At 40.3% G+C, this 27,318-nt stretch overlaps 2 protein-coding genes across 4 annotated transcripts in view; both read right to left on the bottom strand.

Moving 5' to 3' along the window:
• GATA2 (GATA binding protein 2) overlaps positions 1 to 27,318 on the bottom strand; it is a 627,541-nt gene that overhangs the window by 299,794 nt on the left and 300,429 nt on the right. The gene's annotated exons all lie outside the window — the stretch shown is intronic.
• Positions 126 to 26,872, bottom strand: LOC125429025 (collagen alpha-1(VII) chain-like). Of its 2 annotated transcripts, XM_048489763.1 has the most exons (20): positions 26,855 to 26,872; positions 26,021 to 26,077; positions 24,802 to 24,873; positions 23,550 to 23,621; positions 22,897 to 22,932; positions 22,732 to 22,812; positions 22,019 to 22,072; positions 19,953 to 20,006; positions 19,803 to 19,865; positions 19,113 to 19,175; positions 18,290 to 18,406; positions 16,497 to 16,574; positions 13,429 to 13,482; positions 13,044 to 13,092; positions 11,839 to 11,871; positions 10,093 to 10,188; positions 9,108 to 9,224; positions 7,497 to 7,550; positions 2,416 to 2,583; positions 126 to 2,297 (listed from the first exon to the last, which is right to left on the bottom strand). In XM_048489763.1, the coding sequence occupies exons 3-20, from the start codon at positions 24,850 to 24,852 to the stop codon at positions 2,290 to 2,292; spliced, it is 1,248 nt and encodes a 415-aa protein (XP_048345720.1). In that variant the 5' UTR covers positions 24,853 to 24,873; positions 26,021 to 26,077; positions 26,855 to 26,872; the 3' UTR covers positions 126 to 2,289. The 2 variants fall into 2 exon arrangements, with proteins under 2 accessions (XP_048345720.1, XP_048345721.1); XM_048489764.1 differs by lacking the exons at positions 22,897 to 22,932; positions 23,550 to 23,621; positions 24,802 to 24,873; positions 26,021 to 26,077; positions 26,855 to 26,872 and having other exon boundaries at positions 22,019 to 22,091.

Below are 27,318 nucleotides of genomic sequence, written 5' to 3' on the forward strand. Positions count from 1 at the left end.
TAGTTAATAAGCATCTTCCAAAACTATAATCCTGGCCAATTTACTCCAGAGTAATCCTATAAATTGTTGCTTGTATATTATTCTCAAGTTATTGTTGCATGTCCACCCATGAGATTACTGAATAATTCACACAGGTTCTCACATTTATTCTTATGTACTTCACAGCAGTACAAGCACCATGTAGTTGTATATACAGTTGCTTCCATTTCCCCCACTTTTTTTTTACAGAGTTTTAAGAAGCTGATAGATCTGAATTTGCACTTGACATACATAATAGAGGAGGCCATGGGATGAAACAAGAGATGGGTAGAAGCAGGACTAAGATAGGGAGATGTCAGGCTTTGGTGTAGAGACAGGACAATAATGCTGAAATACAACTTTGCAAAGCTTTGTAAAATGCTATAGTGGTAGGAAAATAACAGCATAGCACCATTCTCAGCATTTCACTGATTATTTCCATAATATAGTTCAGCAGATTATTAAAAAAACAATTAAAATGGATGTTTCATACAGAATCCATCCATACAAAAATGTGCTCTGATTTTTGTGTAATGTTCTCCAATATGCTATATATTATTGAAGGCTATTGCTTTCTTGCTAGGAATAAGGTGAAACTTCTTCAAATGAATTCATTTTGGGGGACTCATATTTACACATAAGGAGTGTTACTCTTCTGGGTACAGTTTCACAGCTGCATGTCCCTTAGCCCCAAGCAATAAGCAAAATACACAACACTGTTACAACAGCCTCACCAACCTTTCAGAGATTTTTTTTAAACCCAACAGTGGCTTCCTTAGCACAATTACACCCTTCTGGGTCCACTGAATCACTGGACTTAGAAAAGTGTACCTATTCTTAGAATGCTACCATAAGCCTACTACATGACCCTGTTTATGTGTTTATGGATTTCAAAGAATTGTAGAAAGGTTTGGTGAGCCTTTAAAAAGTTTAGATACTCAAGCAACATATGCTTTTAAATGAGAGGAACACACTAACCCCCCCTCCAAATTCAGCCATAGGATGAACAAGGGTCTTATGTTCAGCTCTTGGTTAATCCAGTATAAGTTTCTGCTGCCAGGGATATATGTAGGGATGCAATGAATGGAGAAAAGAACCATATTGGCTATGTTATGAACATGTAACATGGATTGAAATATGTGTATCTAATTTTGGGTTCTAAAAAAATAGGCTTCTGGTCACAAAACAATGGACAGCCCTTGGAAGAGCCCTTAAGATTTAAGTCACAACTATGAGCCAGTATGAAACAAAGCAAATGAAATGGGATCATGAAAATGGAACAAGAGCAGTTGCTGTCCTAGTACTGCTATCTAAAAAATCCACTTCATCTAGACTGTGGGATAACAGTTCTAAATTGTGTCTATCTGAAAAAGCTCCTGAACATACACTACTGACAACAGACAGATGTTTAAAAGGGCAAGAGGATTCTCCCTCCTTTTTATGTCCTTAGCACTCAGGGAGAATTCTCATCCAATTAGCCACTTCCAAGCACCAAATCCTTATTCCTAGTAGATCAGGGTTTGAAAAATGGACATGCGCATAACACCAAGCTTGGCAGCTACGGGAAAGAATCTTGTAAGAAATGAGACAATCAAGAAGGATTAACAATTAGCAAGGGGACAGAGATGGAAGGGGCTATTTTCATTAAAAACATCAATAGTATCTTAGTTTTGGCAATGAATCCTGGGAATTCTATTTGTGCTCAAGACTCTGTTAATTACAGAAAGGGAGTATTAGTTTGACTAGGAGAAAATCAAATTACTTGGTAGTTCACTGTAAGAGACTCTTAGAGCCAATAAGTCTGAATTAAAGCAAGTTTCAAAGAGAATCAGTTTGGTCTGATTATAATACATTCCATGTGTCATCAGTTGGCCAGCATCAAATAAGTTAAGTGTCATCTAATTAAAATATGTCTTTCCTTTTTTATATTATATATAAAAGAGGTTATGTTTTTCATTTGATAAAAAAATTTCACCTTAATTTAAAAAATAAAACAAGAGCAATAAAAATACTTTCTTTAAAAAAATAGCACCATTTCTCTGCTCCAACTGAAGCAGCCTACACACATACAGACACACAATTGTGCTACAAGCAGTACAAATGGCAACAAGGTGGGTCTCTGACCAAAGGAAGTGTGTATATCTGAGATCTTGGCAGGCTAAGAATAGGTTTCCCCTTCACAACCTGCAAGTCTGGCAATCTCTTCTTTTGGTGACTTCCTCCGCTCCATCCGAATAAGAGCCCCATTTCAGAATTCATGTATTTTTCTTCCTATCCATCTGCAAACAAACAACAAATAAGACTAGAAAACAGTATCTAGAAAATGGCTCCTGTCTTTTTACATCTACTGAGGTAGGATTGTTAGCACCTGGAACCTCTTTGTCAGCTCTTACTTACTTGCTCTGCATCGATGCTCACAGGCCTCCCTGGAGTTGAAACGGTTGTGATTCCCTTTGCAGCCACTGTAGATGAAGGGTCGACACTCGGATACTTTTTTGTTATAATACCACTTTAATGTGTAGTTGTTGCAGTCTCCCTCATCCAAGTACAATGCACATAGGTCAGCTGGAAGAGGAAAGTAAGTGGAGCTATACATCAGCTTGTATAGGGTTAAGTATCTTCTCTCTGATATTACAATTAGCAGAAAACCTCAAGAGAAAACAATGTGCATCTTCTCTGCGTCTACTGGTGTAACATACAGATAGGATGGAAAGAAGTTCGGTGGTGCTGGTAGTTCACATACCAGCAGCTGTGACTTATGGATTCTCTTATATTTAAGCCTACAGTATTGAGCCCTGCGGGGTTATGTCAATATTATAATTTGCCTGATTTTTTTTACTTAAATCTGAAGATTCTTATATAATGCCACGGTGGGACTTTTCTTCATAGTTTACTTCAGCTTTCATTTGTGTGAAGCTCACATGTCACATAAGCCTTGTACACATGACCCATCTGCATATTCCCAGAATGTGTAGAGAGGGAGAGCAGGCATAAGGATGCTGGCTTTGTCTTCCACCTCCATATGATCACCACTCAGGGGTAGTGCCAGTGTGTGAGGAATTGCCTGCTCATGTGATTCCTCCTTATAATCATTGATGTTGCTTTCTGAACATTGCTGATCATAGAGAAGAAGCATATACATGGGTGCTTCCTCCATGCACATGCACTGTGCTCATGAAACAGGTATTTAGTGGAGAGGGGGTGTTGGGCCAGTGCACTACTGCCTGCTCTTCCTTTGACTGTATTCAGTCAATGCACAGACATTTGCACAAGGGCTGAATTTTCCCATTGTATCTTAGGTTCTTATCTCAACTTGAGATAAAAGGTAATTGTTGCACCCAAGGTAGCTATAATTGGGTCTGTATAGTTTTACCTCGTGCAGAACTGAAATACTTTACCTCAGTTAGCCACAATTGAGTCTGAATAGTTTATCTCATGCTAAATTGGGTGGTGGAGTCTCCTTTGGAGGTTTTTAAACAGCGGGTGGATGGCAATCTGTCAAGTGGACTTTGATTGTGTATTCCTGCATGGCAGGGGGTTGGACTGGATGGCCCTTGTGGTCTTTTCCAACTCTACTCTATTATTCTAACTGTAAGGTTTATCACATTTGCTTTTTTTTGGAGGTAGTCTAAATGCATTATTGTAGACTTTGAACTACTTCCAGATCAGATTATTAGTGAGCTGGCCATTATGGAATGATTTGGTGTAATTTTGGTGATACGTATTCAGCAATCCTGAATTGTCCAGCTGCTTTAAGATTTGAGAATGATAGTTGTGCTGCAGTTCTGTACCTTTAACAGTTCTATACTATTAATGGACTTAGAAAGATGCAGCTTTGCTTAGAATTGCACTGTCAGTCATAATGCGCTATTTGCTGTTGCCATTGTTTTACAGAATTCATTTATTGCATTGTATTTCAAGGATTTCAGAATGGCATAATACAGTTTATCCCAACTCCATTTTATCCTTGCAACAAGAGTTTCATGGATTTGACCAGAGGTATACCTACAGGTTTTTCCATTAGTCTAACACTCTAACAACTATATTGTGCTACGTTTTATTATATGTTTGGACATTTTTTCCCAGTTGCCGTGAGTGTCATTTTCATAACAAGGTTGGCATATACAGTGAAAAAAAGGAATAAATGTTATATCTAGCTAAAATTTATCTGGTACAATGAGAGCACACAATAAGATAGCAATGGGGGGATTGTTTTGGATATACAAAGGTTATTTGATGCAGCTAACTCATGATGATCCCTTTATGAGAGTGGCAGTATTATGCAATTTTCATAATAAAAATATTATAAGGATAATGAGTTCCTTATCTTGGGATGACTGACATCAGATGTTTTATCACAATGCCATTTGGATTCCTGCAGAATTGCAAGTTGGTCACTTTATCATACTGTGTAGGTATTTTCTGCTCTAGCCCATAAAAATAGTGTATATATAGCAAAATGACAGTATAGATCTTAATTGCTTGTAGCTTAGCTATCCCTGTTGTATTGAGGTCTTGATATATGAAACAAAGATATTAAGGACATGGGGAAAGTCTCCATAATGATATGGTTGATGACAATACAAAATCTTTCCATTAAGGTCTTCAGTCTACAGATTTTCTTAATCTTATGAAGTAAGGATGTTAATTTGGCTTGCAGAAGCTAGCATGTATGGGGTCCATGGACTATGCTAAAAAAAACCCACAGGTCTTGGCACCTGATATTTTTATCCTAACAAGTTCAAGCAGTACGTGTTCTAGTGCATGCTTGTCTACTACCACCAGATTGAATTTTGCTTTAGTCCTCAGACTACATTTAGGTTTGCCAGCTCTACTTAGAAAACCATCCCATCCCAGGATCAGGATGGAATAAAGTTATATTTGGCCGGTTAAGACCATCCACCAACTTGGAACAGTAAGTGTCTGGTTGCCATGGGCCTTGGCACAAGCTAGGAGAAAAAACTCTGGCAGGTTCAGAGGCGTTCCTCCCATTGGGCAAAGTGGGCAGTTGCCCAGGGCGCCCCCTTGTGGTGGGCGCCAAAAATGCAGGTTCGTTTATGGATTTTTGTATTTTCAGTATTTTTTCTGTTTTTGGCCTGCAGAGGGCACAGTTTTTAGGCTAGCAGCACCAAAATTTCAGGGATTTTTCGGGAGACTCTCCTAATGATATCACCCAGGTCTGGTGAGGTTTGGTTTAGGGAGTCCAAAGTTATGGACTCCCAAAGGGAGTGCCCACATCCCCATTGTTTCCAATGGGAGGTAATAGGAGATGGGGGCTACACCTTTGAAAGTTCATAGTTTGGACCCCCTGAACCAAACTTCACCAAACCTGGGTGGTATCATCAGTAGGGTCTCACCAAGATACTCTGAAATTTTGGTGCTGCTATCTTAATAATTGCACCCTGACAGCAGATACCCCCTAAATTTCCCCAGATTCTCCTTTTAAATCAACGCCCTTCCTGCCAATGCTTGTTTTCTGTCTTTCTTTTATTCTCTCAATGCCTAATAAAAGTTGTTGTTGTTGTTATTATTATTATTAAATCCACCCCCTTCGGCATGGATTTAAAGGGAGAATCTGAGGTCCCCAGTTTTAACATTGAAAGGGATGCTGTTTCAGGGTTGGGGAGAATCCACTCCAAAATAGCATCACTTTCAATGTTGTTTAAACTGGGGACCCCAGATTCTCCTTTTAAGGTGGATTTAAAAGGAAAATCTGGACTCCCTAGTTTAAACACCATTGAAAATGATGCTGTTTGAGGGTGGATTCCAGCATCGTTTAAACTAGGAGTCCAGATTCTCCTTTTAAATCTACTTTAAAGGGAGAATCTGGGGTCCCCAGTTTAAAAAACATTGAAAGTGGTGCTGTTTCCCCCAATTCATAGCAGTAATGAAACATTTTGAAAGCATTTATTTCTGATGTGTGGCATGGCCCATTTCTGTGTTCAGATTTGTGAGTTGGGGCATGTTCTATAATGTGATGGTGACTTTGAAACAACCTAGTGGAAAATATCATTGTTTGGTCATGGTGGAGGAGAGTGGCCACCCATGGGGGGGCATCAAACTCAGGTTTTGCCCAGGGCTCCAGTTTGCCTAGGTACGCCACTGGGCAGGTTGGCCTAAACTATGTGTTTCATTAGTCATAGGATCGTAGGAAGACACAATATAGACACAATATTGATGGATGATAAAAATAAAAAAAATAACCAGACTATATAAACTCCTTATATTACTACAAACAGAGAAAGAAAATGTGAAGGAAGTTATGATTAGTTGGGCAAAAGATTTCAAACATGATATACAGTATCAAGACTGGGAGGAATCTTTTAAAATACACAGTAAATTCTCCGCCAGCTTAGAACTAAGGGAAAACTTCCTGAAACTCTTACACAGATGGTATTTAACACCCTATAAGTTAGCAAAAATATATCCAGACCACTCATCACTATATGTTGGAAATGTAAGAAAGAGACTGGAACGTTACTACATATGTGGTGGACTTGTCCTGAAATTTAAAAATTCTGGAAAGAAATACATACAATAATGAAAAAGATAACAAAGGTATCATTTGAACTAACTCCAGAAATAGATCTTTTAGGATTAGGAATAAAGTAAATTCGGGACCTTAATACTGATTTATTTTTATATATATCTACAGCTGCAAGGATGAGGATAGCCAAAGCATGGAAGAATGAAGCTTCACCAACAAAGGAAGACTGGATAACCCAAGTTATAGAATACCTAAATATGGACAGATTATTGACAAGATTGAAAGAACTCCCACGAGAAAAGTTTCTGAAAACTTGGGGGAAGCTTATTGTATAATTAGAAAAGAGTTCAAAGGACAAAATGATTGAGAAGAATATATAATATGAAATGGTTTACAAAATTATATTGCAATAAAGTTAATCTGCAAAAAAGTTGTTGTATTACAAAATTAAATTATTATATACCTTTATTAAGAGAAAAATAAACATGGATTCAGTTACTTAACAGGGGAAGTCCAAAGCAATAAGTATTGGACAGTTACCACAACAAAAGCATTATGAAATATAAGGTATATTTGTAGGTTAATTATTAAAAATATGGAATGAAAAACAAGGTAATATACTATAGATATTTAAGTTTATTAAAGCTAAAGAATAAATTACCAAAGAATAGTGAAGTAACTGAATTGATTTAGATGTATTGAATTATGTGTTATTGTTATGGGTAGTTGGGGTAGGATAGATTATGTTTGGGTAATTGTAAATGTGGGTCATTTGTTACATGTTAATATTTGTTGATGTCTTATGTGTTTCAATTGTTTCTTGTATGTTTTATGTTCAATGTGTTTTTTAAAGAAGGAAATTAATAAAAATATTATTTAAAATAAAAAGGATCGTAGGAAGAACACATGGATTTGAGCCCTAAGAGGGTGAAAGAGAGGAGACAACTGTTTCTTGGAAAGAAAGGCCATAAGGTGCAGGCCCACTGCTTACCTTGCTCAGTCTTTTGTTGTCCATGTTTGGGATCTGTCTTTGGGCTCATAACTTCTACAAACAGGGAGTACAACACTAGTTTAAGAAGAAGGTCGCTCCTGGCTTTTGTATCTAATTCCTTTCTACCCAACCTCATAATGAAAGGAACACAATTGCAAGAAGATTGACTATGTATTCAAATGAGATACTGAATCTATTTCGTGGGGATAGCAAAACAAATGGATTGTAGGGAGCATCATCTTGCAAAAGAAAAGATGAGCTAGAACTGTTCTTTCATCCTGGTCTCAATATCTGAATACATTTTCAGACTCAAGATCAAAGATGCCAAATGTAACCTCAAATTTGGGCATATTTTGCAGGACAGACGTGAAAAAAACTTAAAATCTGTTGGAAAGATAAAAAAAAAAAAAAGTAGTATGGCAGTTCCAAAATATCCTGCTATCAGGATCCTACTTTGGACAGGATAAGGAAGTCAGAGTTTTGCAACATTCTTTTTATTAATTCATCACACATCTCTTCCCTTAGGTGTTTCCAGTTAGTGACATGCTATCCATAGAGACAACACTTTTGGAATCTCATTTTAATGCTAGATTTAGTGTGCACTAATCCTCTACGTATAATGAAATGTCATTTGATCAGCTGCTGGGAAATGTAGCTACCGGTATTTATTAACAATGTTTACTGGCTACAAAGAAGGCAGTAGAGAGTTCTTTTCAGTGGCGGCGTGCCAAGGGGGCAGAGGGGGGTGCGTCAAACACCGGCTGCACGCCTGGGGGGCAGAAAATCACCCCCCGGCCCCTTCCCCTTTTCCCCGCGGCGCCCCCCCGCAGCACACACACACACCACCCCCCTTCCCACACTTTTTGTTTTTTTTAGTACTTTTTGAGGCTGAAAAAAGCCTCATTTACAGTTCAGGCTAAAAACTGCCTGAGGAACTACAGTTCCCAGGAGACCTTGGGGCTCACAAGGTCTCCTGGGAAGTATAGTTTGTCAGGCAGTTTTTTCCCTGAACTGTGAAGAGGCCGCTTTTTTCAGCCTCAAAAAGTACTAAAAATTGAAAAGGAACATAGGTAAGTGTGGGAAGGGGGGCAGGGTGTGTGTGCCGCGGGGGGGGGGGCGCTGCGGGGGCCATGGGGGAGGTGGAAAAAACACACTGCGCACCGGGCACAGTTTGGCCCAGCTACGCCTCTGGTTCTTTTCTAGCTCAACATGTCACTTGGCTCACTTGGGACCTTCACTTTATTGTTGCTCATGGCCTTCTAACATATGGTTCTTGTTATAAGGCCAGGATGATCACTAGGCCCTACATTTGACAAAGGCTACCTCTTCCATGGCTGGAAAAACAACAACAGGTGTTCATCTATTTTTAAATAACTTCTTTTCCAACTCTGAAATTAGTGTGGAAGAACACAGGCCAAATAGTGTCAACGGTTTTGTATCAAAGACCTGTCCATGGACAAGCAGATACAAAGCCAGACACATGGCACACAAGCTCCCAAGCAGTCACTGAACTTTTACCAATAGGAGCCACAGGGTATTCCTTTCCGCATGCAGAGGCTTACTAAAGAACTTCAGTTCCTCAAAAACATTTTACAGACAGATGGACCTCACCATCCCTTAGCAAAGGACTCTCTGTCCCATCTGCTTCCAGGTTCTCTTCATAGTCCTCTGTGTAGAAGTACTCATATTCTGGTTCATTTATATTCACTATATTTGGTGCATGGTCCCCTACAAAACAGGAATGGCTGATTCAGTAGGTCTCCAAGAATAAAAAGGGAAGATTTCATGTGCCTTCTACTCCAAAATAGCCATCTTTAGTAACATTTCAGTATTCATTTTAATAAATATGGAAATATGCATCATCAACCACTGTTGATTATCTAAGTCATGCAGGTCACTTGCTGGAAAAGGAGCACCACAGCGCAGGGTGGAACTTTGTAACTTTGTGTCCCTTAGGATATCAAAAGTCACCTCTTAAAGCAACTGGGCCATTTCACATATGACATGTTCTACAACTATCAGTTTTCTCGTGTATTTATCTTATTTAAAATACTTTTATCCTAGCTTTCAATCCATCATTTTTAAGTTGCCGTTCTTGTTGGATATTGATACTCTTGTTGCTATAAGGGGAGACAGAGAGATACCACATAAACATCTATGGCACCAAACAAACTAAAACTTATTGTAGAATTAGCTTTTGTGGACTGCAGTCCACTATTGTCAGATGCATGAAGTTGATACCTACCAGTTTTAGGAGACCCACTTCCCGCATCTGACAGTGGGGGTTCTAACCCATGAAACTTTGTACTCTAAGAATCCAGATAACTCTTTCATGTGTTACTTAATTAATTTCCTCATGCATTGCCCTTTGTCAGAACAGAACCCTTAGAATCCTGGTAATGTGTGTATGGCTAAATTTTGCATTCTAAACAACTTAAAAGTTGCAAATAACTTAAAATTGGTGGTCACTGAGAAAGAGAAAATGTCATTGGAATTATTTAGTGTCTGAAAGGAAACGAGAGGGTGATGGCAGAAATTCTATGCATGATCACAAAGATGATACTAAGCATAACAAACAACAGGAGACAAGACTCACCTTTCTCTTCCTCAGCATGGGACAAGGTAAGCACAGGTACTATTTGAGCATTAACAGGCGGGAATGGTTGGGTGGATGGATAGTTGGGGAGGACACCTGGGAGGGGCAAGGTGACAATACAAACATCAACAAGCACATAAGAACTGCTGATACACTGTTTCTTCCCCTCATCAAGAAAAATACCACTGGCACCAGCTAGAGTTCAACAGCCATATCTGCATTGCATTGTTAACTTACACAGAGAGCAGATTTAACACAACAGATGAAGAGAAGATAACCTTGAAACAAGATGGGCCAACTGGGATTGTAAGGAACAACATCCTTTTTGCAGATGAATTCTATTTAAATGTCTATTTAAATATGTCTCTATCCATAGCATTAGAGAGCTACGTGGAAGAACCAGCAGATATCTGCACATAGACATTTCATCCCAATCCTCTGTTGCATGCTTGGCATGGGGACACACACAGTACTCTTGAATATTCGCACTAGCTTACATATTGGGGGAATCAGTGTTTCAGCAATACACAAAAAACACAAGTAGCTATTAGTCAAACACTAATGGCAAATTTATGTCAGGGATGAAGATGAGCATAGCACAGCATGCTCCCAGTTATGCAGCAGTGTCATTGATAGATTGGAAGAAATCTGATTTTCCTTTTACATTCCTACACAACGTCCCCCCAAAATTAGAAAAATAATTACTGTCATGATATGTTTACCCAAGGACTGGCTGCTATGTTTGTTCTTTACCATCAGCCTGTGAAAGTCAATGTGATCCAATAAATGCAAATGTGAATGTTTGCTTAGGAAACTAAGATTCCAATTCCAGCACAGTTGAGGGTGTAGTGACAAGACAAACCTAGAAATTCAAGAGTAGATCTGGGACTGGAAGCACGGACTTAAGAAGTGGAGGGGGATGAATGATCTGGAGGAAGTGACTGATAAGAAAATCATATGTAGCCCTTCTCATAGAATTTCCCTCCTCCCCCAGCTGCTTTGCCTAAGGATATAAGAAAAACTCTCTTCTCCCTCTCCACTTTGATGGTATATATGTTGTATAAAGACCTCCATGTTTGGTGGCAGCATACTTCTGAATGCTAAATGTTCAGGGAAGCAATATTGTTCAGGGGAATCTTGTGGGCTACTTTGAGAAACAGAATTCTGGAGCGGATGAACTGGCATGGCCTGACTCTCCTTATAATCCTATAATTACAACACTCGTTAGATATTTAATAGATACCCATTACCAAACTGAGGTCTCTGCCAAATGTCTAGTTTGGTCCTGATAAATTATCATTCAGCCTCTGTTCTTATTTGTAAAATGAAGCCATCTTCCTTTCAGGATTATTGCAAGGCTGAATGGATAAAAAATATACTTGTCCCAAACCTCAAGGAGATGGAAATTCTAAACAAACACTGTTTCTTTAAAAATAGGCCAGAGGACCTTTGTCTCCCAAGTTTAATCATTACAAGGAATTAATAATACCATCAGGACATTTGTTACCCATTTTGCCCCAACAGCACCTCAATTCCCAACAGTTCTGTAACATAAACATCATCTTGATGGAAACAATTTATTATGAAATAGCTATTGCTAGCTAAGCTATCAGTGATGAGCAGTTATTTATACATGATCTTGCTTGGGGAAAAGGGTACACCTAGATGAAGGGTACACCTGCTGCATAACTGGGAACACAAACCATATCGATTAAATATATGCTTAACAATAACCCAAATACTCACGTGTATCTGGAGGAGAGAACTGGCCTCCACAAGCTGAAATAAGATAAGAAGAATTTGTACTTTTACAGTACAATCCTGTATAGCCAAAGCGCACATTTTGCAGGAAAGACATGATTAGATCTTCCACCATTTGTTAAAACTGAAATACTGCCACAGAGATTGCTAATTTCACTGGAGCAACTTTTTTGTTTCTTTCCCAAAATTCTTTCCTTTCATATACTTTCCCTGAACAAAAGTCCTGCCAAATTCCCATCTGTTTCCCTCAGAGGCAACCTGGAGAGGTGCAGTTTGATTTGAAAAATGGCATATACATGTGGGAAGAGTCTTCCTTTCCACTTGCTATAAGTTTGTCTTCCTTCCCACTAGCTGTAAGAGTCTTCCCACTGTAAGTAAGTTTGAAACCTCTTGTGAGTACATTTTAGATAAAAGTCAGGTGATACACTTGCAGATTTCTCATTCAGCCTATCTTTGGCTCTGAGAAGACAATTCTTACAGGACTTTGAGAGTCACACATGAGCATCTAGCACCACAAATCAAGTATAGTTTGAGCCCAGCCATGGTAGCAGATCTGAAACTAGGGCGGTTTCCGCACAGCCAAGGGAGAGACCCTGCATCGGCATTGATCATGGGGCCGTTCGCACAAACGGCCCCATGGGATGCGCACCTGTGGGAGCAAGCTTCGCACAGCCGCGTATTCCCCTCCCCGGCCCCAAACGCCTCGTTACCTTCTGCTGGCAGCCGCCTCGCTCTATTGTTGCTCTGAGGAAGGAAGGGGACACGCCCCCATGGCCACAGCGACGGCTAAAGCACCGGAGACCAAGGGGCATGTCCCCTTCCCTCCTCAGAGCTACGACAGAGCGAGGCGGCTGCCAGCAGAAGGAACGAGGCATTTGGGGCTGAGGAGGGGAGGGGAAAACGCCGGCTTCCACCTGCTGCCGTTCGCATGGCAGCGGATGGAAGCCGGCGTTTGCAGGAAAACCCGCTCCCCAAGCGAGTTTTGAATACACCGTTTTGGCGGGCACAGAGCACTGCTGCATCGATTTGGCAGCGGCGCCTGTGCGAAGGGTCCCCGTCAAAACGGTGTTTTACCGGGCTGAAGCCGTTGCTTTCAGCCCGTGCAGAAACTGCTTAGGTATTTAGAAGAAAGTGATGGAAGGATAAAACAGGAAGCTGAAGTCTGAAAGCAGCAGTAGGTAGAATCTTACCACAGTGCTGACTCATCTCCGACCTAACAAACAGACGGATTTCTTCTTCCTGAAGAAAAGACAGAATAGGGAGAAAGGAGGAATGCAAAACATGTTATCTATCTCATGGCATTGGTTGATGAAAGAACCTGAGATAGGAAGGATTGGTGAATTGTTCTTTTCTGAGCAACAGAAGGGTTAAGATGGAGATACCGCCCCCCCACCCCCCCAATGCTACAAGTCTGCCATGTGGGAATTAAAGACTGAATGCTTGATCGATGATTTCTTGCAAAAGGAGGGAAGACTGCTACAACAGCCATGTCTGGCTGATACAGAGCAAGAGTTAGCCCAGATTTCCATTCTAATTCAGGATTGCACATAGGAATGGAGGAGTCTTTCTTCTCACCGTCATGCCAGGCTCTCCTTTATCTCCTCTGGGCCCGAAAGGCCCTTGATTTCCCTGCCAACAAAAATAAAAAGGAACTCAGGAAAAAGGCAGAATTTATTGAATTGGGAACTACTGTAATAACATTTGTAATGCAAAACTAGATGCTGAGTGGAGCGCAAGTGAGGTGAAAATATCCCAGTTGCAGAGTGGAGAACAGATAGCCAAAGATCCTACAGCTAAGAAATTACAGATATCTTTATCCAGCTTACAACCACAGACCCCATCACTTCCCTCTTTTCTCCCTCCTGTTTGTTGTGCTTTTTTCTTCTCAGCATCCCATCCACCTTCTTTGTATCCCTCACAGACCTCCTTCTTCTATGGTCCCTCCTGTCTCTTATCTGCGGTAAATTCTTAGTCATTTATTTGACTCTTCTACCTTTGGCTTGCCCATCCTGTGGCTCCTTTTCTCTTCCTACCAAGTTTTGTGTAAGATCTCTGGGGAACCTCAGCAGTGGGGTTCCACATTCCTACTAAGAAACGCTGTGGCCATATCTCTAGCTCAGCCAAAAGCTAGGACAACTATGAATGAACTGCCTTTCTACTCAGAAATTTTGAACAAGTTTAACACACACTAAAACAACCAAATACAAGAAACAATGCAGTTTAAAAACCCACAATTCAGCCACACTGGAAGCAATTGTAAAATAGAAACAATGAGCCCTGCCTGCCTTAAGTCTTTTCAGCTGACAGCAACACTGAAGATTCTAGACGATTCTAGAAGAACAGTGTTCTCTTATAAGGGTACCACAATAGCTAAGGGCTTGTTCTGCACCTGCTCATATCAAAAAGTACACTGAGAAAATCCTTCATTGGGTAAGGACATGCCACTCCTAAAATACACATGGTCCAGAAGGTTAAAGCATTACAAGTTGAGAGATTATTGCATGAATGACAGAAACCAGACACTGATTAGTGAAGTAGGGATGCACCTGACCCACCAGCCAGACCTTTTCGAAAGTGCTGCTAATCACAACTGCCATATGTACATCAAATAGTGAAACAGGTTCAAGAAGCATGCCCACTCTGCATACCTGTTCTTTCAAGAGAAATGACCCCATCAAAAACAGATAACACACTCAGCCCCATATCATCTGATTAGCTAATTTCCAATTAATGTCTTGTTAAGTTACAATTTCTTGGATTGGCCAGGAGACATATTTGAAATGCTTGCAGGTTTCATGTTCTCTAGCCACTATCTGATTCTCCCTATTCTGGATAATCACTGGTTATACAGAACTGCACTTATCATCTCTTCACTTCCAGATTCTCTGTCACCTACACAAAAATTATATTCCTTTTGCCTAGGTAACTCCACAGATGTTCTGCTGCAATAATTTCTTCTAGGTTCACAGCTAGGCTTTATCCACTAATGCTTGCCTTTTCACACAACCAAGCAATTTCCCAGATTTGCATTGCAAGACAGGTATAAACATGTACAAAAGCTCTAATGACTCAGGGAAAGCTATAAATACAAGTATAAAATAAATAAAAATAAATGAATGAATTATTTTGATCTCTACTTTTTTACACTTAAGGATTCCTTCATCGCTGCTTTTCCAAGTCTCAACCTCTTTCTGATTTCTCGGTTGCAGTCGTACTTTGGGTTGATGAGTGAGCCACAGTAGAAAATCATTGACAATTTCAATTTCTTCACTGTCAACCTCAAAAACTATGAAATTTCTCAGTAGTAATTATTTTTGTCTTCTTGATGTTTAGCTATAATCCTGGTCTGGCACTTTCTCCTTTAACTATCACAGTGGTTGTTTCAAGTTTTTGCTATTTTCTATCAGTAATGAAGTGTCATCTGTATATTTCAAATTATTAATATTCCTTCCACTAGTTTTCTCTCCACCTTCATCTAAATCTAATCCAGTTTCCTCATATACATTCTGTAAATAGATTGAGGAGGCAGGGTGATAAAATACATTCTTGTCTTTCATTTTTGCCAGTTGAAAACCATTCTGTTTCTCCATATTCTGTTCTAACAGTAACTTCTTGACCAGAGTACAGGATTCGCATCAAAGCAATCAGATATTGTGGCACATCCATTTCTTTCAAAACTGTCCACAGCGTTTCATGATCCACACAGTTGAAAGCTAAACACAAACTGATTTTCTTCTGAAATTCTATGACCTGCTCCAGAAACTTTTGCAACATGATCTCTAGTGCCTCTTCTTTTCCTGGATCCAGCTTGAACATCTGACATTTCTTATTCTATATACCATAAGAGGTTTTGTTGCAAAATTTTGAACATCATTTTATGTGGGAAATTAATGAGATAGTCTAATAGCTCCTACAATCTTTGGTGTGTCTCTCTTTTTAAATGTAAACTGAGCACTTCCAGTCTGCAGGACGTTGTTTCCTTTTCCATATTTGTTACCATATTCTTGTTAAGATTTTGATGGACTCTGTTTCTGTGGCTTGGAACAGCTTCGCTCCTAGTGATTTTCTCCCAACTAATTTTTTAGCTTTCACTTCACTTTTAGATTCTCCCTCAAAAGATTATTCTTTGAAGCAATCTGTCATCCTCCCATCTATTCTGTAGAGTTCTTCAGTGTATTGTTTCCATCTGTTCTTTACTTTGTATTGATCAGATAACGTATTTCCATGTTGCATCCCTAGCTGTGGTTTGAATTTTCCTTTGATTTCCTGGATGTTATAGAACAGATCTCTTGCTCTTTCTTTTTTTATTGTTCTCTTTATTTTCTTTGCACAGGTCACTACAATAGTTCCAGTTGTCTCTGCATGCAATTTCCTGAAAAAGTGTGTTGAGAACTCTATTTCTGTCACATTTTACTTCTGCTTCTAGTCTATCTTTAGCAATTTTAAGGGTTACATCAGTCATCTATAAAGGCTTTTCCTTTGCATTTGGCTACAAGAATAGTCTTCCTTGTTATCCCAGTAATACAGTAAGGTCCAACATATACTCCAAGAACGGATGGAGTTCACCCATTTATTCTAAATCAAGCAACAAACCATATTGGAAGTTAACATGCATCAAATATTGGTTGAGATATATTACAAACCTGCTGTCCTCTTTCTCCAGGGATACCTGGAATTCCTTGAGATCCTAAAACTGATTCTCCCGGGGGCCCTCTTTCACCCTATAATGGGAAAACAAATACATTGAGACAATTTCATAGCAGGAGCATCACCTGGCATGGCCAGCAATCCCATCAGCTGATCTGCTCCTTCCTATAAAAGAGGGAGCTGTTTCCAGAAGCTGTTCTTCAGTTAAGGGAGTAGGGCTCATTTCTGAAGTGTCCTCTCCCACACAAACATTTGCTACATGTGCCAATAGTTCTGTCTTCTTTTCCACATGGAGAAGGTGTCAGTCCGGTGTGCTGACTACCACACATAGGAGACTAATGCACCCAGTGGGAATAATGTACAGATCACCACACGTAGTATCAGCAATTGAGCTTGCAGAAGCACTTGTTCTCCTCTCACTACACAGGCAAATCTGCCAAAATTGCCTCTCAGCTGCAAGGGTTGCTTAATATGCCCACCTTCTTACTGTGTGTGAATCCATCTTCCCAGTCTTAGACACCAGTGGAGCACTAGATAAGAACAATGGTCCAGCTCCACTCTGAGAAAGATGCAATGGAGCACCCACTGGCTAGAAAAGGACGTATTCTCCAGAGAAGAGACTGGTAGAATATGCTCTTCTAACGGAGTGTTGAGTAGGCAGACATGGTACTTTGGAGCTTCTTTTATTGTTTATTAAGAAACAAGTGGAGGTGTTACTCATTTATTGTCTGGGATTCATTTGTCCTTCCTCAAGGAAGCACTTTATAGGCACCAGGAAATGCAATTATTTCCCCAATTAATAGACCATTGTAACATCCATGAAGTAGTTACTTGAGTGCAATTAGATAATACCCATGACATCCTATTTAATACATCTCCTCTCAAAAGAGTACAACCCACTAAAGTTTTTACAAAACCTTAGAAATTCTATTTTTTAAAAATTCTTTCCAGGCTAAGCATGCCTCTGCTGTACTACCCAAGTATGACTGTGCTTATGCTCCTCAGAAGGAAGAGGAGAGTGAAAGACAGACAAGGAAGTAAGCTGAAAAAGTTATTAATCAGGGATATCTCCTTTCAAAAAGACAAAACCCAGTATGGTCCACTCTTCACTCAAGGGCTATGTCAACTGTAAACACTAATATACTGTTAGTACCTAAGATAGCTTTTAGTTTAGTCCGAGAGGGCAGGCCTACTAGTGTCAAAACTAGTAAGACAGTGATCTACATTGGACATGTAATAGTGACTCAGACAGAAACAGAATGGGGAAACCAGACACTGCTCTCGTGTTCTGTTCCAAAACAACAATATCTGTTCATCCCACAGATTTGTCTGCTGACTGTCATTTCTGCACCATGGTTTTTCCAGACAACAGGAGTGGCAACAGCTGTCCAACAGTACCTAAGGCACCACTTATTACTATTAGTGTTCCAGAACCAGAACTATTTGTATGTATGTGCATATGCACATGTGTACACACACATAGCCAATAGCCCTGGTTCTGGCCAACCAGACCCACTCACCCAATCTTTCAGAAAAAACTACCTTCTCCACTGTACTGATTCACTCTGTCTCAGGAGGATCCTCCGTTACTTAAGTTAGAAAACAAAAACATAGTCTTGCACAATGGCTTTATTTTGAGACTTAAATTCAGCGGCTGCTATATTGTTAAATTCAAGCGGCAACTGGGCATAGAAGTTTCTCCCCAGGTAACTGAGCTCCGTGTTCTCTTCCAACAATTAGTAACCGACACTGAAATAAATTATTAAGAAGTCAAAAGATTGGTACTGACCTTTTGCCCTTGAATGCCTTCTGGACCTTTTGGACCAATGTTTCCAGGGGGCCCAGGAGAGCCTGGAGGTCCATCATTGCCTCTGGGTCCTGGGGAGCCAATAGCACCTGGTGCACCCTACAGAAAAATAAATATTAGGAAAAATCTGACATAACAGTGAACAGTATTCAGACTGACTGTCCCGCTCCTGTTCTGAGTCACTCTGAGGAGAATGAACTCAATTGTTTACCAGTCTCACTCACCAAAAAATACAAATGGCAGGACACAATGACATGGTCAAGTCGTACAAACACACACACTGCCAAACAGGTGGCATCTAGCAGGGAAGGGAACCGTGGAAGTTGAAATTCTAGAAAAGTATTTTCCTAAAGACTTAAGGTAAAGCTTCTTTTACTGGACTTGACTTGATCAGTGGGAGGAGAAAAAGAAATGATAACGTTCCTGGGTACCCAGAGAAAGTGAGCGGGATGAAAAACCCACCAGGACATTCTCCTCCACCAAAGACACCTGAACCTGGATCTAGAGCATAGTCCAGCACTCAGTTATGCCACACTGGCTTTCAACAGTATTATCTAGAAGTACAGCAGGGGAGACAGGACTTGGGTCACCTTCAAACACCCAGAAGGGATGAGAACCATGTCTAATTTACACAGGTCAGTTTGTGGAGTGAGCGGGGTAAGTAACCCACCAGGATACTCTCCTCCACCAACAGATACTTGCATGTGGGATGGCATTACATAATGCGCCAAAGTAAAGAAGTCCCAAGACAGTTTGATCCTGGCCTTGACCCTGCTGAAGCTGGCAGGCCCCAAGAATAACTCACCCTGTCACCTTTCTCTCCATGATCTCCTTTGGAGCCTAGCTGCCCATCAAATCCCCTGTCGCCCTAGGAAAGAAAACAACACAGTAAAGCATGTCAAGTGTATTATTAGGCTTAACCTCTGTTGACAGGACCAATAATTTTTCATAAAGACACAAGCACAACTGGGGAGTTTCAGTGCAGATAAATTAAACACAACACTCCCCTGTGGTCTAGTAACTATCACCAGGAAACAGTGAAGAAAAATAGAGTCAACTACTCCCATGGCCATAGGTCAGTGATAAGAAATTACTGGCAGTGCTGAACTGAAAAACTTTCTTGGCTACTAGATGTGTAGTTTCAAAATGAGGGACGTGCACCATGAATATTCTACACATTATTTCCATACCATAATGCACAGCATTGTGTCAACTGCATATTCTTATCAATTTAGACAAGGACACAAAAACAAACAAAACAAGGCATCAGACAACACAGGAAGTAGCAGGAATCAGCTGGTTCCACTGGGAATGCCTCACAGTGGGAGAATCCCCAATTTAAACAGACAAGTACGGGAAACACGCACTGCAAGGAAGAGAACTGAAGGTAAGCGCTGCATACATAATAGGCTACTGTCATCATTAAGCTGTTACCTTTTATATAGCATTAATAACCTAACTCTTGGTCCCATATTAGTGATTCTTAATGCTATACCTTGGGTCCTATGAGGCCTTCTTTCCCAGGGATTCCTGGGGCTCCAGACATCCCTGTTTCACCCTAGAAAAACAAAGCAGAAGGTGGGGTGACCAGTCCAAACACATTTCCAACTATACAGCCTCATTAGCATGTGCTGTGAACACTTACGGGCTCACCCTTCCTCCCGGGAAGTCCCATTCGACCTGGCAGCCCTGGTTCTCCCTAGAACAGAAACAAGGAAAGGTATATTAGAGACAGATAAAAGGCAAGAGAAGGCAGAAAAGAAAAAAAAAGCTGCCCAGGACTGTTACTCTTCAATATCTATATGCAACCCCCCGGTGTTTTAATCTGGAGGTTTGGACTGGGCTGTCATCAGAATGCTGATCACACCCAGTTGTATCTGCTGATGGATGCCTCCTTGTCTAGGGTAGCTTGGGTGGCCTGGGTCGCATGGGTGGCATTTTTCCATGTTTGCCAGGTGCCCTATCTTTCACCTACTAACCTAGCCACTGCGATCCATGCAACAGTCACCTCTAAGTTAGACTAGGCTATCTTTGGGTCTGCTCTGGAGGCTCCACCTTATCCAGAATATGGCAGTGAAGGTCATTATAGGGTTCTTGTGGAGGATACATATTCAACCTGTGCTCCGCCAGCTGCATTGGTTTCATGTGGAGGACTGAATCACATTCAAGGTTCTTGCACTAACATACAAATCCCTAAACAGTCTGGAACTTGTAAGACCATTTCTCCTGGTATGTCCCCCAAAGATTGCTCTGTTTGGCGAATTCCAACCTACTGGTAGACCTGGCTCAAGGGAAATCTGACTTTCCTCAGCCAGGGCCTTTTTGGTTCTGACCCCAGCTGGTGGAACACTATGTCTGAGGAGACCAAGGCCCTGAGGGACCTTGTGCAGTTCCACAGGGCATGCAAGACAGACTTGTACTGCCAGGCAGGTTGAGGCAGCTACGGTTAACCATCTTGGCCTCCCTCTCCAAACTGTGACTATCAATTTATTGGTCAGTTCCACTAGGACCCCTTGCCATTGTTATTATATGTATTTATTTAAATTTTTATTGAAATGTAATACGCCACTTGGGTTTTATTATACTTTTTAGATATTTATTATTAGAGGTTCCTTATACTTTATTGTTAGATGTTTCCATATATATTTTCTTATTAGATGATTTCTCATATTTTCTTTGATGTTTTACTAGATGTTTTAAAATTTTTATATATGTTGTGAGCCACCCTGAGCCTGGAAGAGGAGGGGTGGCATATTAAATCCAAAAAATCAAATCAAATCAAAAGCAAATGAAGTGATCATCTATAAATTCACACTGATAGGTTTTGCTCCTGTGCGTCAGTTCAGAAATTTCGAAGGGGGTGGGGGGGAGGGTTGCAAAAATACTCTCCAGTTAGAAGCACAGGCTTGACTATGCATGAGGCTACACTCTCTGAGGAAGTTATTACACATGTGAACAATTGTGGCAGCTCCTGTCACAGCTAGTTTGGCATTGAACTCTGGAATGGGCAAAACTGACATGGACAAAGTTTTGTTGTGTGACAACAAAATGGAGTTTTGTGGCCTTGAATTATTCTCAAGAAGATATAATTTGGCACTTCATTTACGGGTAATTCTTTTTCACTGCCATTCTCGACAGATGTGCTGGTGCTATTTTTTAAAAATACATCCACAATGATGCCATCCATAGCACCAGACAGCCAAGCAGATTTGGATATACAATGACATCACAAAGCTAAATCAGAGTGAGGATAATTTTTCCTGCTTTCACTCTGAATGGAAAAATGTTTTTGCTTCGTTTCATAGCACTCCTCTCAAGATGAGGGGCAATGGTTTCAGAAAGGGGATTTTAAAAAAAGGAAATACAACCCTCTTTTTTTGGTTCAACCTTATTCAATTGTGATCCATGATTACACAAATTGTAGTAGTTGTGCATACTGCTTCTTTATGTAGGTCCTGTTTATACAAATGACCCTCTTGTATGAACACCTCCAAGCTACAAAAAGTTCCATTATTTCTACTCAGCCTCTGCTAAGTAATAGATTCTTAACACTGCAACACAGACTGATGGTCCAGTCTTTCTGGAAGAAACAGCATCTCCTTAGTAGTTCTGATGGCATGCTTGATCTTTTTAATAAAAGAATTACAAAAGAAGGATTTACTGCCACATCTTGTAATGCAAAAGGGAAGAAAAAGAAACTCTGGCACTTACCTTCTCCCCCTTATCTCCATCCTGGCCACAGGCACCTTTCATTCCTCGATCCCCCTAAGATTAAAAAAAAACACTACCCCAAATTAGTATTCACTTCTATCATGCTTTTCAAAATACAGTGTTTTACCATTTCAGCCTCAAACCACCATGTCAAAACCTTTCCTGTAACTGTTGTTTTTTGAGTTGTTCTTCATCAATACACAGTAATTGGACTCTGTATTTTTCAGAATGTTGATTCAGGAATTTTAAAAACTTCTAGGTTTAGTGTTTAGCCATGAAAGCCTAGTCCCCTCAGACCATAAAGCTGGACTGTGTGTGATTAAGGGGAAAGAGTTGTACTTTCACATTGCGTTCTTTTTCAAAAAATAAAAGAAAATATTGCAGTAAGTTAAAGACACCTGATGTCTTTCAGATACAAGTTTTAGACGGCATCTTTGATGCTAAAAGGGAGGAATTTAATTGATCAAGGCTAAATTATTAGACCTTTTCTTGGGAATACACACAACCTCAAGGGCGGTTTTATGAAGCCAAAACCTCTTCCCGAAAATACAAAGCCTGCATTTCTCCTTTGACAGCTCCCAAGTATCGAAAAGGCCTTTGTCAGTGGGCTCATCTTCCTCTGCTTTAGTGTAGAACTCATGCGCACCCTAGCCTCAAAGGGCTCTCAAGAACACACAGCTAAATACAAAAGAACATAAAGGATACTAAGTCACCTTTGAACCACGCATTCCAAAAGGCCCCATGTCTCCTTTCTCCCCTCTGGATCCTGGGATACCATCCTTTCCAGGCTGCCCCTGAAGGACAATACAGTAGTGTGATTCTCACTGTTCAACTTACACAAATGGAGATACACACAGCAACAAACAGCACATCCTTACCGGCTCTCCTGGCTCTCCTGACTCACCAACTTCTCCCTGAGTAAAAACAAATACACAGTAAGGTGAAACAGGAATATATTCTTGAGTCTTAGACTTTATAGAACAAGCCTGTACTTTATATGTATGCAACAACCAAAGGTTACAAATGGACATTAGAACATTTCACATTAAAAATTACGTTGCAGCTTCCTAGTGTATTATCGTTTATTATAATTTTATTATTTGAGCCCGCTGCAGCAGGGGAGAGTGGGATAAAAATCTATCAATCAAACAAATTAAATAGCAGCAAGAGAAATAGAATGGTGAAATAGCTCACCAGCTTTGGTCAAAGTGTTTCAAATCTCCAAGGAGTGGCAAGGGAACATCAAGTATGGGGTTCCTATTCCACTCCACTGTCTCTTCTGAATTTCTTCAGGTACATAGCCAATGCCAAAATATCATTTGTTTGAGTTTCAAACTGTCTGTGCTGAAACTTGAAAGGAGGCATGGATCTGGGTTGAAACTATGCTAACTTAAATCCCCAATAGTGTGAATCAAATTGAACAAGTAACAGGATCTCTGCAGAACCAAGACTATCAATGAAGGTATATAAAACTATGTTAGTTACCTTTGTTGGTGAATGTATAGCTATGATTGAGCTAATAATCTCTTACCTTTTGCCCACCAGGACCTCGTGCTCCTGGAAATCCTGATGACCCTTTTTCACCTTGTTCACCTCTCACTCCCTGTAGGTAAAACAGTTAATGAAAAATATGAGTGACAGTGAAAGGATGAATTTTGCTTAACTCCTGTTGATGAAGGGACCAACATTTTTTACTCAATAACACTACAACCTGAAACCAAAGCTCTCCCTAGCCACAATAAACCTGCCAACACTAGATTCATGAGTTTCATTAACTCACTCCTAATTCAGAGCAGTGCTTAACTCCAAAGAACAGGATTTCATGCTTTGTCTATCTTACTATATTTTGGATTCTGGCGCAGGATACATTATCCCTACATAACTGGTGTCTCTGCCATATTTGCATTCTTTTCTGTTCGCAGACAACAATGACAGCTGCTGGTTTCTTATTTACTAGACTAAACTTCATAGCAGCACTTGGGAACAATAAACTTTCTTGAAGTATAGTTTATATCTATAGCAGTGTCTAGTCCAGCGATGGCGAACCTATGGCGCAGGTGCCAGAGGTGGCACTCGGAGCCTTCTCTGTGGGCACGCGCACACAGAGTTTGTCATGTGGGGGGCGGAAAATCAACCCCCCCATACATACATCTAGACTGGCCTGGGCCACTGAGCATGATGTGTGTGCACCACGGTGAGCAGAGAGGACTCGGCTGGCGAACCTGGTGCCTGTGCTCCGGGTGGCTGTTGCCTGGGGTGGGGGGGTGGGGGGCGCAGAGGAGGCAGAGTTGCCAGAGGGGCACAGAGTGGTGCATGCGGGACTTGCTGGAGGCTAGAGCAGGCTGGCACCTGCTCGAGCGGGTGGGGCAGAGGAAGAGGGAGCCAACTGTTTTTTTCTAAACTAAAACCTCAGTATTCAGGTTAAATTGTCGTGTTGGCACTGTGCGATAAATAAGTGGGGTTTGGGTTGCATTTTGGGCACTCGGTCTCAAAAAGGTTCGCCATCACTGGTCTAGTCTATACTTCCATGTTTTCTACCTATTCAGGATAATGCAAATTCAGCTCTACTTTATCCAGCCCATTCTGCTGCTGCCATTTTGGATTCCTGATATTTGGAACAGAGAACAGACCAGTCTAGGGTAGCACTGCAAGAAAGATTCTAACTTCTAGCACTTGGCTTTAGCCGATTCTTGACTGGGTCTTTGTGCGTGGAGTTCAGGTAAGCAACCTCCCCCAACTGCTCCTCTACCCAAAGTGTGGTGAACAGGAATCTGCTGTGCTACCTTTTCTCCAGAGATGCCTTGATCTCCTTTGTCACCTTTTTCTCCTTCCATCCCTTTTGGGCCACGGTCTCCCTTTCGAGAGAAGAGTGAACAGTCAATAAATTGTCAGCAATGTCACAGAGTTACAAGTTACATGATATTGGGGTTGGATAAAAGATCAAAAAGTACGTGTTCAGCATAAAAGGAGAAGTACACACAAGGAAAGAGCACTATTTATTTATTTATTTTATTTATTTATGGGTTTTGTATACCGCCCTATCCCCGAAGGGCTATGTGACAAATGAATTTTTGATGGAAACTGCCACCACTTGAGGTTTTTACTTTTAATTTCCCTAAGTACAATGAAGATTTGGACTTTTCTTTACTTAATATTAACACCTAGAGCAGCAAGATATTAAGCACACAGATTGATAGGTATACTTCATTATTGGTTATATAAGTAATTTTTCAACACTACAACTGATTTTACATTATAAATTAAGAAAGGATCACCAATACCATCAACAAAAGAATCCAAAGAAAACTGAATGCCGTACTCTAATCTATAAATCACTCCCCCTAAAATTACCATACCCAACTGGGAGATATTTTCATGAATACTTAATGTCTAAACAGTGCACTCCTAAGAAGAGTTACTCCAGCCTAAGCCCATTCATTTCAATGGCTTAGACTAAAGTAACTCTGCATAGGATTAAGCTGTATATCTGCGATAGTTAATATCTATATTTCATTATAGGGGAGTTTTTTTCACAGAACTCTCCCTTCAACTACCATAAACCCTCTATCAAAACAATTGTACATTTTTAGAAATTCAACTAACCACACTTTGAGTCACCAAACCAGACTAACACAGGGAAGCCTTCCTCAGGCAAAACAAAAAGAATTCTTCTGAATCCATTATTTTTCACTTCCTTTTTGTTTTATTGTTAAAATCAGTTATTGGAATGATTCCACCCAGTGGTGGGATTCAGCAGGTTCACACCACTTCGGCAGAACCAGTTGTTAAAATGGTGCTTGTAAACAATCAGTTGTTAAATTATTTGAATCCCACCACTGATTCCACCCCACCCCCTCCAAAACCCACACTTTTGCCACTTAGAGAATAGAACATTTTGAGGCTTCTGAAATGTCTTCCTAAAAAGAGAAGGATAAGGTCTTAAAGGCACAAGTGAATTAATTAACAATTTATTTAGCTTTTTTGTGCAGCTTTGACATTTACCGGTTCCCCTTTGTTCCCGCGAACACCAGGTAGGCCCTCCACAGCAGCAGTATCACCCTGTAATCGAGAAAGAATATAGTAGGCAGTCAATGACTGAAGCAATCTATTTAGCTGCAGCCTACAATCTCATTGGCACACCCACTGGCAAAGATCATTAAGGTTGACTTCAACCAATCGGATGTTTAGTCTAAAAAGCATTAAATGAATCTTTTTATTTTAACTTGGTAAAAGTGAATATACAAGCCAGCACTCAGCTGTGCACTCCTCTGCTTCATAGCAAAATGATTATTAAGGCAATGTTGGGAGTGGGGAAACACATTTTAGCAGGAACACTAAATGCTATACATTGGCCCATATCACACAACACAAATAAAACTTCTAAGATACAGAGAACAAGCAAAAAGAGAACCATATATAGTAACTGTATTTATTTAAGTCACATAACCATCCTTGACATATATACCCTAAAGTCAAACTATTATTTTTAAATTTCTGTTAAATATATTCAGTCCATAACTTCCATTCCATTTTAAAATCTGCAATCCACTTATCTTCTGTACAACTAGTTAGTCCTGATGAATTAGCTAATTGTGGGTACTTCTACTGATTTTCATTTCTAAGCCCATATTAATCTTGTGGCAGCAGAGAAATGTGTTGCTTTTCCTTTTTTTGTTTTGAGGGAGGTATCTTTGAATTTACAATGACTCAAAATATACGCATATTGTCGATTCTCATAGCATGTCATCATAGCTTCAAAGGTACCTCCCTCAAAACAAAAAAGGAAAAACAACACGTGCACCAAATTGGAAGTGAAAACTAACTTTATTTATGTACTTTTTACATGAAAATTGCAGCGGATCAGCTGCAAGCTGAGGAAACCTCCATGGGAACCTTCTGCAAATGGCAGGCAGCATTGAGAATCCTGTAGTGGCAGAAAATGGTGGGCGTGAGCTGCAGCAAAAAAAGAAAGTAAGAGCTCCTGAAAAGGGAGGAGAAATAAAACATTTCCTGCTGTCTGCACAGCAAGCGACTTCAGGGAAAAAGCTCTTGTTAAGAATTTTTGAAGTAAAATGCTTGGTGGAAAAATAAAACTTCTTCCAAACATTTTAAGGAGAAAACTGTGGAATTATATTAGAAACCACTTTTTTAACATCCTGAAGACGTTTTATTTGTGTTGCACAGAATGGGTCAATATGAAGGACTCAGGCCAATTTGTGACAAGCAGAGAATTTGTGGGGGGAGTGTACATTTCATAGAAGTTTACTAACTGGATAGCTCTTTTCCTACTACTCACCTCT

The sequence above is a fragment of the Sphaerodactylus townsendi genome, linkage group LG03 (genome assembly GCF_021028975.2).
Source record: "Sphaerodactylus townsendi isolate TG3544 linkage group LG03, MPM_Stown_v2.3, whole genome shotgun sequence".
NCBI classification, from domain to species: domain Eukaryota; kingdom Metazoa; phylum Chordata; class Lepidosauria; order Squamata; family Sphaerodactylidae; genus Sphaerodactylus; species Sphaerodactylus townsendi.